The 11,087-nt window shown below is 62.8% G+C and overlaps 1 protein-coding gene across 1 annotated transcript in view; it reads left to right on the forward strand.

Annotated features, from left to right (window-relative positions):
- Positions 1-2,555: 2,555 nt before the first annotated feature.
- SRCIN1 (SRC kinase signaling inhibitor 1) overlaps positions 2,556-11,087 on the forward strand; it is a 31,991-nt gene continuing 23,459 nt past the window's right edge. The window contains exon 1 of the mRNA XM_050985506.1: positions 2,556-2,831. Coding sequence (XP_050841463.1) covers positions 2,571-2,831 — 261 coding nt within the window. The 5' untranslated portion in view covers positions 2,556-2,570. The remainder of the gene's footprint in view (positions 2,832-11,087) is intronic.

Raw genomic sequence — 11,087 nt, forward strand, 5'->3', positions numbered from 1 at the left:
ACCCCGAGCAGCCCCCCGGCTGCTCCCGAGCTTTCCAAGGCTCCGAGGCTGGGGCTGCGCGGGGTGTCGGGGGCTGCGGGGCACCTCCTGCCCAAATTTCTGCTCTGGGGTCGCGGCGCCGGTGCCGGGGAGAGCGGCCGAGGCAGGGAGGAGTTTTCCAGCTTGGATTTGCATTTCCCAGTGAGGACCGCGCGTTGTGGGGCTGTGACGGGAGAGGAGAGAGGGGCAGGCGGCTCCTGGGGGTCCCGGGGGTCAGGAGGAGCTGCTCCAGGGGGATTGTCCATCAGGGCTGGAATTCGGCAGCCGCTGGGAGCCCGGGGCGATGCCCTGCCCGCATCCCCTCGGCCATCAAGGTCCCCTTGGGCCGCTCCCCCGGGGGAGTTTGGGGTGTTTGGCATGGTGGAGGTGCCACCGTGATCTCCCCAGTGCCATCGTGACCTCCCTGGTGCCACCGTGACCTCCCTGGTGTCACCGTGACCTCCCCGGTGCCACCGTGACCTCCCTGGTGTCACCGTGACCTCCCCAGTGCCACCATGACCTCCCTAGTGTCACTGTGACCTCCCTAGTGCCACCGTGACCTCCCCGGTGCCACAGTGACCCAGCAGAGCGAGGGAGGGCAGGAACCTTCAGCTCTTGCCACATTCCAGCTCCGTTTTCTGGGAAAAGGGGGGACAGCCCGGCCAAGGTGACATTCGGTGGCAGAGCTGGGAGGGACGGAGCTGCACAGGTGGGTTTGGAGGAGGGAAGGCTCTGGGATGTCCCCGTGGCGTTTGTGAGCGCGTGATGTCCCCGCTGGGCTGGTGACAAAGCCGCTCGTGCGACCTTGAGCAGAGCAGTCACGGCCGTGGCCCCGCTGATAACGCTTTCTTATCAGTTTGATATCAAACCGATCTGCCGGGCTGATGGATAATTGAGGAAAAGGAAAAAAAACCAAAAAAAGGCAAAAGGGGAAAAAGACTGGCCGTGATTCGTTCCCCGAGAGCTGGGGAGGGAAGGCAGGGAAAGCAGGAGAGGAATTATGGATCAAGGTTAAAGGGGAGCAGGAGGGGGAGGCTGAGCCCCACGAAAGGAGCTGTGAAATTCACCAGCGGTGCCAAAGCCAGCCCCGTGGCCTCGGGCCAGGCTGGCACCGCTCCAGGGCCTGGGGCAGCCTCTCCCAGGTGGTGTGAGACCCCCCAGAGTGGCTTTTTGGGGTCCTGGAGCTGCCCTGCAGTGGGCACGGGGCTGGCAGGGGCTGGGGGCTGCGGGGTGGCCTCGGGCTGCGGGCACCGAGGCGGTGCCAGGCGCTGGCAGCGTGCGGGGACTTCCAGGCATCCATCGGCTCTGCAGCTTCCCTGGAAGTCAGATCCCAGCGTGCTCTGAATGAATTATTAGCCAAAGGACAAGTCCCTGTCACCTCTCTGCCCCGGGGACCCTCTGTCTGCCCCGCTGTGCCCTCCCCTGCCTGCCCGGGCTGAGCTCCAGGAGGGGCTGGGACGGGGCAGAGCATCTCTGTGGTCCCAGGATTGGTGTCCCTGGGCTGGGCTGAGCTCCAGGAGGGGCTGGGACGGGGCAGGGATGGGATGGAGCATCCCTGCGACCCCGGGCTCGGTGCCCGCGGGCCAGGCTGGCCCCTGTGAGCAATGGCTGCAGGATGGGCACTGAGCCCCCGCTGGGGTCCCTGGGGGGGCATGGGGGGCCTGCTCCCCCCCCAGCACAGGGCCTGCACACACGACCCTCCCCCACCCTGCCTGATTTCATTTTCTTTTCGCTCTGTCCTGTGTCCGTGTGTCCCCGTGTGTCCGTGTGTCCCCCGTGTGTCCGTGTGTCCCCAGTGTGTCCCTGTCCGGTGTCCCGTCCGTGCTGTTTGCAGTCACCCAGCGCTGTTTCATTCCCGTTTTGCTCCAGTCATCGCGGCTTTGGGGACCCCAGCCCTGGCGCCCCCAGCCCCTCTGTCCCCCCCCATCCCCGCTGTCCCCTCGTCTCCTGCCGCTTGTCCGGGAGTGGGGACAGCGCTGTCACCGCAGGGGGTGAACCCGGCACCCACCCCCTTCCCTGGGCACCCCTCTGGGGGCTGATCCCACCGTGTGCACCCCACTGAGGGGTGATCCCACCGTGTGCACCCCACTGATCCCACTCCAGACATCCCTCTGAGGGACGATCCCACTCCCAGCGAGGCTCTGCCATTGCTCCTTGCTGAAATCCCTCTCCCCAGCCCCAAATCTCAACCTTCAACCTCTGCCCCATGGCTGGGGACTGTCCCCCCACTTTCCCCATGGCCAGGGACCATCACCCCTCTCTGCCCCATGGCCGGGGTCCCTCCCTGACCCCGCTGTGCTCTCCTGGTACCCACAGAACCCTACAGGACGAGTCCCCGCCTGCCCCATGGCCGGGGACTGTCCCTGCCCCATGGCCGGGGACTGTCCCCCCCTTGTGCCCCATGGCTGGGGACTGTCCCTGCCCCATGGCTGGGGACTGTCCCTGCCCCATGGCCGGGGACTGTCCCCCCCTTGTGCCCCGTGGCCGGGGACTGTCCCTGACCCGCTGTGCTCTCCCGGACCCGCACAGATCCCGACAGGACGAGCTCGCACATGATCTCCGCGGACGATGCCGAGTACCCGCGCGAGTACCGCACCCTGGGCAACGGCACCCGGCGCTTCTCCAACGTGGGGCTGGTGCACACCTCGGAGCGCCGGCACACCGTGATCGCCGCCCAGAGCCTGGAGGCGCTCACCGGCCTCCAGAAGACGGAGATGGAGCGCAAGCGGGACGCCTTCATGGACCACCTGAAGAGTAAATACCCGCAGCACGCCCTGGCGCTGCGCGGGCAGCAGGAGCGCCTGCGGGACCAGGTGAGGGCACGGCCGGAGCTCCGGGGGTGGGAGCGCCTCGGGCCGGGAGGGGCTGGATGGGGCCGAACGGACGGGGGAGGGGGCGCTGGGTGTGCCTGAAAAGGGGGGTGGGTGCGGCAGCCACCGGGCAGCATCCTCCGGGGGTGAGGAGGGGAATATTCCTGGGGTGAGAGAGGGAATATTCCAGGGATAAAGGAGAGAATATTCCAGGGGTGAGGAAGGGAATCTTTCAGGTGTGAGGGAGAGAATTCCCCAACCCTGAGGGAAGAATCCCCCAGGAGTGGGGAGCAGAATCCCCCTCTGGTGATGAGCAGAATCCCCCAGGTTTGGGGAGCAGAATCCCCCAGGTCTGAGGAGCAGAATCCCCCTTTGGTGGGGAGCAGAATCCCCCCTTTGTGGGGAGCAGAATCCCCCCCAGGTTTGGGGACCAGAATCCCCCCCAGGTTTGGGGACCAGAATCCCCCAGGTTTGGGGAGCAGAATCCCCCCTTTGGTGGGGAGCAGAATCCCCCCCAGGTTTGGGGAGCAGAGTCCCCCCCAGGTTTGGGGAGCAGAATCCCCCTTGGTGGCCTTTGCTGAGCGCAGCAGGGCTCTGGGGCTGGACTGTTTGGGAGGGGGCTCTGACCCAGTTTTGGGGTGTGCTGGGGACCCCAAACCCCGTGGGGTCGGTGCCGTGTGCCCACAGTGTCCTTCGGCTGTCTGTCCCCTGGTTGGTCCTCGGGGCAGGTGACATCTGGTGGCCTTTGGGGTTCCTGTCCTGCTTTGGGGTGTGCTGGGGACCCCAAGCCCCTCGTTTGGCTCTGGTGACACCCTGGTGACACCGATGTGGCAGCAATGAGTCCCCACCTCCCCCTGGGCAGCAGAACCCGGGCACCCCTGGCAGAAACCCTCGAGTCCTCCCAAAAATCCCCAGGGGACAAAGGTCCCAAAACTCCAAAATTCCCAGATCTGGCGAGCTGGAAGGAAATCCAGCTGTGCCAGGAAAAGCGGGGCCATGGGAGCTGCTGCCCCCCAGATGGCTCCAGACCCCCAAACTCTGGCGAGGGGACAGTAACTGAGGGTGGCTTTGCTGTCACAATCCATATCTGGGCATCTCCAGGCACGGAGCGCCGCTGCCCGGTAAATAAATGGGATTTTTCCCTATTATTACAGGGATTTATAGACTTTCCTTTTTAAAATAAGCAGCAGCTCTAAAAAAAAAAAAAAGGGAAAATCCATCTGGGGTTGGCTCAGGTCTGATAAGCTGCTGAGGATTTTTACAGGTGAGGGAATGATCCGGATTTGGGAATTATCTCCTTTATTCCCAAACCCAACCTGGATTTTTGGGCTTGGTTGCAGCTCATTCCCGACCCAAACACCCCCAAATCCTACCAAACGCTATTTTTTTTCCTTTTCCCTCTTCTTTTCCTTCATTTCCCTGGCAGGCGGTAAATAATAACAGGAATCCAGAAATCCTGGGAAGCTCGGGTGCCAGCCTGTAAATGACATTGGGATCCAGCCCTGCCTGGAATGTTTGAAAATCACTTTGATATTCCAGAGGAGCCTGGAAGGGATTTCAGAGCCCCAGGCTTTGCTGTTTTATCTGAATTAACAAAAAAAAAAAAAAAAAAAAAAAGAGAGAGAGAGAGAGAAAAACAAAAAGAAAAAAAATTTAAGAATGAAGAAAAGGAAAAAAATAAAAAAAGAAGAAGGCATTTGAGGGAGTTTGGAATATCAGAGGTGGACAGGGACATTCCATAAATGCCAACATCCCTTCCAGCCTGGCAAAAATCCGTTTCTCCTGGGAATCTGCTGCCTTTCCTGGTGGCGCCGTCGGCTCTGGGCTGTGAGGGCCGTGCAGGGGACACGGGTGGCACCGGGCACCGGGAGCAGCGGGCACCGGGGGCACCGGGCACCGGGGGCAGCAGGCACAGGGGGCAGCGGGCACCTGGGGCAGCGGGCACCGGGGGCAGCGGGCACCGGGGGCAGCGGGGTCCTTCAGGGGGGTCCTGAAGAGCCAGGGCACAGGGAGAGACCACTGGGTCAGTGCTGGGGGGTGATGGAGCCTGGGAATAATAGGAGCTGTGTGTGTCCTGTTATTTCCCATCACTTCCCCGTTATTATTTCCCCGTTATTCCCCGCTATTTCCCATTATTCCCCGTTATTTCCCGTTATTTCCCGTTATTTCCCGTTATTCCCCGTTATTTCCCCGTTATTCCCCATTATTCCCCGTTATTCCCCGTTATTATTCCCCGTTATTTCCCGTTATTATTTCCCTTTATTTCCCGTTATTTCCCGTTATTATTTCCCGTTATTTCCCGTTATTTCCCCGTTATTCCCCGTTATTCCCCGTTATTCCCGGTTATTATTCCCCGTTATTTCCCATTATTATTTCCCTTTATTTCCCGTTATTTCCCGTTATTATTTCCCCGTTATTTCCCCGTTATTCCCTCACGTGCCCCCGCAGGCCCCGCCCCCCGCGCTCTCAGCGCCCCCTGCCGGCGGCGCGGGGACGGGGCGGAGCCGCGGTTGCCATGGTGACGGCGCCGAGGGCGGGGCGGGGCGGGCCCGGCGGCGGGACGGGCGGGGGGAGCCGCGCGGGGCGGGGCCGAGCCGAGCCGAGCGGGGCCGAGCCGAGCCGAGCGGGGCCGAGCCGAGCCGAGCGGGGCCGAGCCGAGCGGGGCCGGGCCGAGCCGATCCGAGCCGAGCCGAGCGGGGCCGGGCCGAGCCGAGCCGAGCGGGGCCGAGCGGCGCTGCGGATCCGAGCCGCAGCGCTCACCTGCCGCAGGTACCGGGCGGAACGCGCGGGATGGAGCGGGGCGCATCCCTCCGGGCGGTGACGGAGCCGGTGTCCGCCGCTCGCTGCTGCGGTTTCCCCGCCGATCTCCCCTGCCCCAGCTGTCCTGCTGCCGCTCCTACCCACCGCAGTGTCCCCCTCCCCAGAATTCCCACCCCGAGCTCCCGGTTCCCGGCAGCAGCCGGGTGTCCTTACCCCTGCCCCAGACCGGGGGCAGCCTCTCCACTGCCCCCTTTAGCCCCCCTCTTCCCCAGCCCCCCCTTCCCTCCAGCCTCCCCCTCTCCCCCATGCCGGGGGTCCCCCGCCGTCCCCGGTGTCGCGGCGGGGAGGGGGTGGGTGGCACTTTGTGGCTGCCATTGTCCCTGCGCTGCCCTTCGATGCCGCAGCCGGGGGGGCTCCCCTTGTCCCCCCGGTGCACGGGGGGGTCGTGCAAAGCCCTGGCGGTGCCCGTGCCACCCTCCTGCGCATCCCCCGCTGTCCCAGGGCCGCTACACGTTGTCACCCGTGTCCCCCTGCCCCGGGAGGGGGCACCGATTCCCTGTGCGCCCCATGGGCAGCGAAGAGGGGCAGATGGCGGCCGGGGCACGCAGCGTCCCCGCGCCCCGCGGGCGCTCCTGTGGCCTGCGGCTCACCTGGCCCACAGCTCACCTGGCCCAGCGTCCTTCCCTCCCAGAGCGGAGCCCTGCTCTGTAGGAAAGGTTCGACCTCCACTCCAAACCCTCCAAGAGGCGGCACACGGCCCTGGCACCGCCGGGCTGCCCGCTTGGGCAGGGTTTGGACGCGGGCCGGGTGGGGGGCAGCGCGGTGGCAGAGGGGACACGGGGTCCCTCGGGGCTCTTCCCGCGGTGTCATCTTGGTCTCCAGAGGTGGAGAGTGACGGGAGGCGCTGAAATGGTGGAGCGCGGCTGCCGGGAGTAACACGAGCGCTGTGTGCGCGTCCCTGGGGCTGCAGCCGGGGCCGGCCCGATCGATTCCCTCCTTCCCCCCGCCCGCCATTCCCGGCTCGTTCCGGCAGGGCTGGCTGGGAAGGGGGGCTCTGGAGTCAGGCTGAACTCCGCGGGGCACCCCACCTCCCCTCGTTTGGGGTTTTTTATGGAAGTGGCCTTTTTACCTGGGAAGTGGGTAAAAACCAGGCTGGGGACAGCAACGACAGCCCCGGGGGGGCAGAATGAGTTCGTGGGAGTCGGGCAGGGAGGTGCCTGCCAGGAAATGGAGGTGGGATGCTCCCCTTGGCATGGCCGGGCTCCTGATGCTCCCCCTGGAAGGGCTGTGAGCGTTCCTGCTCTCCCCGGCACACAGGGGCAGGGTGAACGTGTCTGTCCTTCCGTCCATCCATCCATCCATCCATCCATCCATCCATCCATCCATCCATCCATCCATCCATCCATCCATCCATCCATCCATCCATCCATCCATCCATCCATCCATCCACCATCCATCCATCCATCCATCCATCCATCCATCCATCCATCCATCCATCCATCCATCCATCCATCCATCCATCCATCCATCCATCCATCCATCCATCCATCCATCCCTCCCTCCCTCCCTCCATCCCTCCCTCCCTCCCTCCCTGCCCCGAAGTTTCCCGCTGTTCCCAACCCGAATTTCTCTCCTTTTCCCCGTGACCTCGGGGCCCGTGCCGAGCCCCCCGTGCTGGGGGTGGCTTTTCGGGGAGGGGGCGCCCCAGCCCTGTGGCTCCTCTGTCCCTGCGGCTCCGCCAGCCGCGGCTCGCGAGGGGACACAGGGAGGGCAGGGAGGACTCCAGCGGCGTGCCGGGGTCTCCCTGACCCCCAGCTCTGCGGGGAACGGGGGTGCTCCCCCCCCCCCCCCCCGCGCTGCCGAGACCCTGCGGTGGGGACGCGGCTGCTGTGACCGCCCCCCCCCACCCCGAGGGGACCCCGTTCCTCGTCCCTGGCGTTTCTCAGGGGTTTATCCCTCTTTGCGGGGTCTGGGGTGCCGGATGCGCCGGAGGGGGGCCCGGAGCTGCCGGGGGTGGGCGCGGTGCCGAGCGCGGCGGGAGCGGAGCCGGCGTTACCTTGCGCGTCCCCATTGTGTTTGGTCCACCTACGCCGTGCCGTTGCCATGGCCACCGTGCCATCTGATCTGCCCAGCTCCTGCCAGCGTCCCCTGCCCTGCCCTGCCCCAAAACCTCCGGGCTGGCGCCTCAGGGGCGCCTTGACCCCGCTGCGGGGCTCCGGGGCGCTGATCGGAGCCCCCCTCCGGAGGCGCGGGGGGCGGAATGCGGCCCCCGGGGCACCGCGGCGGGGAGGGGGCTGCCCTTGGCCGGGGCTGCTGCGGAGGGAGGCGGTGGAGCCCCGGCATGGCCGCTCCCGGCTCAGCCCCGCTCCGAGCACGTCCTGGTGCGCTGCTCCGAGCCCGCGCTGCGGATTCGCCTCGCTCCGGCGGAGGAGGCGGCGGCTGCGGCCGGGGCCGGGGGAACGGCGCCCCCGGCCAGCGGTGCTGGGGCTCCGGTGTCCCCTGCGCTGTCCCCAGGGGCCGCGGCGGAGGTCGGGGCTGGAATTAGCGCTGGTGGACTTGGGGAGGAGGAGGTGCGGGGGCAGGTGGAGCGGAAAGCTGGAGCTGTGTGCTTGTGCTGGGGGCTCTGTGGGGGAGTCCTGACGTTGAGTCGCCGCGACAGGCGGCGGTGGCATCTCTGATGTCACCTCGATGGCCGTCAGAGCCGTCTCTGGGTGGAGGAGCAGCAGAGCCCGAGGCTCTGCCTGAAGGAGGAGCAGCAGAACCTCGTGGTGGGCTCTGGGAGCCTCCTGAGGAGCCCCGGTGTGACAGGGGTGAGCCCCAGCCCTCCTGCATCCCCTCCTGTCCCTGCTGTCCCCTCCCCTGGTCACGTCTGAGAGCTGCCTGCAATAATTGTGACACCTCAGGTGACAAAATCTGCAGCCCCGCTGTCTGGTCACTGCTTCCATTCCTCTCCCTGTCTTGTCATGCTGCTGCTTCCGCTTTAATTCACTTTCGCTGGCGCTGAAAAGCATTTAAAAAAAACCCCAAAAACCACCAAAACCCAAACAAAACCCAAAAAACCAACAACCAAAAAACTTTAATAAGCATAAACAGATTAAATTCACTCGGTTGTTATTTTTCAAGGAGAATTTTGTTTGTCAAGACGCGGTGCCTGAGGGTGGGGGACTGGATCGGAAGCTGGAGCTCCTGGAAATGAGTTAATTAAAAAGCCGCTGGAGCCGCCCCTGCCCTCCCCGGGAGCGCGGCTGCCGCTGCTGCCCTTCCGAGAGGGACCCGGCCGTGCCTCGTTAATCACCGGCAGATCTGAGATTTAATTGCCGTTCAGGGGAAGCCCCCTCGGTCGAGGCGCTGACTCACTCGGATTTCATTTCATTTCCCTCCCGTCTCCTCCTGGGACCACCACAACCATTTCATTTATTTAATTTTTTCGAACTCGGCTCCCGAAGTGTTCCCGATGGCATCACCCAAGCCCTGCTCTCCCGCCTGTGTCCGTCCCTCCGAGGGCCCGCGGCGGCCTCGCCGCGCTCCCCCCGCGCTCCGGGGACCCCGAGCTCCCGGCTCCGCCTCGCTCGGCAGCAGCACGGACACGACTCTCGCTGTAATTATAAACCACAGCGTCTGTCATTCCGCGCCTTTCGCGGGGCTCCGCTCCTGATGGCTCGGAAGGAACGCGGCTGTCGCCTCCAATCCTCTCCCGGCCCGTTATCTCCCTGGGATGCTTTGGAGGAGCCAGCGAAATGTGAATTCCGGCTCGGCCGCCTCCTCTCCCCCCTCCTCGGGCAGATCCAGCCTGGGAGGGGCCGCAGGTGCTGCCTCAGCCTCAGATTTTGTGTTTTTCAGGTTCTGCGCTGTTTCGGTGTGTGGGTCTGGGCTCCTATTATGGGATGGGGAGCAGGAGTTGTTTTGTCTCTGTGTTTGTGCACAGAGCAGGGAGACAAAACAACTCCTGCTCCAGCTGGGACCAAGGACAGATCACCCAAATCTCAGCCCAGGAGCACAAAATGAACCAAACCCGAGGGCTGGAGAGAGAAAAACAAACAAGGGTGGGACTGGCTGGGCTGGGGCTGGGCTGGGACAGAGACCTGCAAGGTGGGAATGGAGCAGAGCTGATCCCAGGGACAGACCCCGGGCATTTTCGGGCCATTTGGGTTCATTTTGGGGCCATTTGGGTTCATCTTGGGTTCATTTTGGTTCATTTGGGGGCCATTTTGGGACCATTTTGGTTCATCCTGCGTTCATTTTGGTTCATTTTGAGTTCATTTTGGGATCATTTGGGTTCACCTGGGGTGCAGCCCTGGCTGGGCTCTGGTGCTGCCCCAGGTGAGAGATCCTTTAATAAATCCTTTAATAATGCTTTATCTGTAACTCTGGCCTCAGCCCCAGCCCAGCCTCCCCAAGGCCTCACCCCCAGCCCCCCAAACCCGGGGACAGAGTGGGGACAGCCCCAGGGCAGTGTCCAGGTCCCTGTGACGCCCTGGGAAGGCTGGGCTGGAGCAGAGGCAGGATGGAATTACAGATAAAGCCGGGATTTATTAAAGGGTCTCTGCACGGATCCACCTGGGGCAGCACCAGAGCCCAGCCCGGGCTGCACCAAGGATGGACAAAACAGTCACAAAATGAGCTCAAAATGAGTCAAAATGAACCAAAATGAACCCAGGATGAACCCAAATGGCCCCCAAATGCCCGGGGTCTGTCCCTGGGATCAGCTCTGCTCCATTCCCACCTTGCAGGTCTCTGTCCCAGCCCAGCCCCAGCCCAGCCAGTCCCACCCTTGTTTGTTTTTCTCTCTCCAGCCCGCGGGTTTGGTTCATTTTGTGCTCCTGGGCTGAGATTTGGGTGATCTGTCCTTGGTCCCAGCTGGAGCAGGAGTTGTTTTGTCTCCCTGTTCTGTGCACAAACACAGAGACAAAACAACTCTTGCTCCCCATCCCATAATAGGAGCCCAGACCCACACACCAAAACAGCGCAAAATCTAAAAAATATAAAAACTAAACCCAGAGGGGGGTGGCTGTGCCCCCCCCCCCCTCCGGGGCTGGCCCCTCTGAGATTTTGGGACCTCTGGGGAGGGCAGGGGTGGCAGCAGGGACAGATGGTGGCACCGAGTGCCAGGCGGAGCTGCCAGGGCCCGCCTGGCACTGCCACCGCGCCAGATTGCCCGCCCTGGGTGGGCCAGCAGGGCACGGGCACTGCCACGGCCCCGGGCTGCCAGGGAAAGGTGCAGATACCCGTCAGAATATCGAACTTATTGTAGGTAAATGGTATTCTGTTGGCTTTTTGCGAATATTAAAATATTTTAAATTATTATTTTAAAAAAATATTAAAAATTTTAAACACTCTAAAACTTTTGTGAAAGGTTAAAAAGAGGGAAACAGGGAAAACGAGGGGAAATACGGGAAAAGAGGAAAAGATTTAAAAATGATAAAACGCAATGAAAGAGATAAGAAGAAAGGATAGGATGTGAGGAGAGAAGGATCGGTTATGAAGAATAGTATGGTAAGA

This window comes from Serinus canaria, chromosome 27 (genome assembly GCF_022539315.1).
Source record: "Serinus canaria isolate serCan28SL12 chromosome 27, serCan2020, whole genome shotgun sequence".
Taxonomy (NCBI): domain Eukaryota; kingdom Metazoa; phylum Chordata; class Aves; order Passeriformes; family Fringillidae; genus Serinus; species Serinus canaria.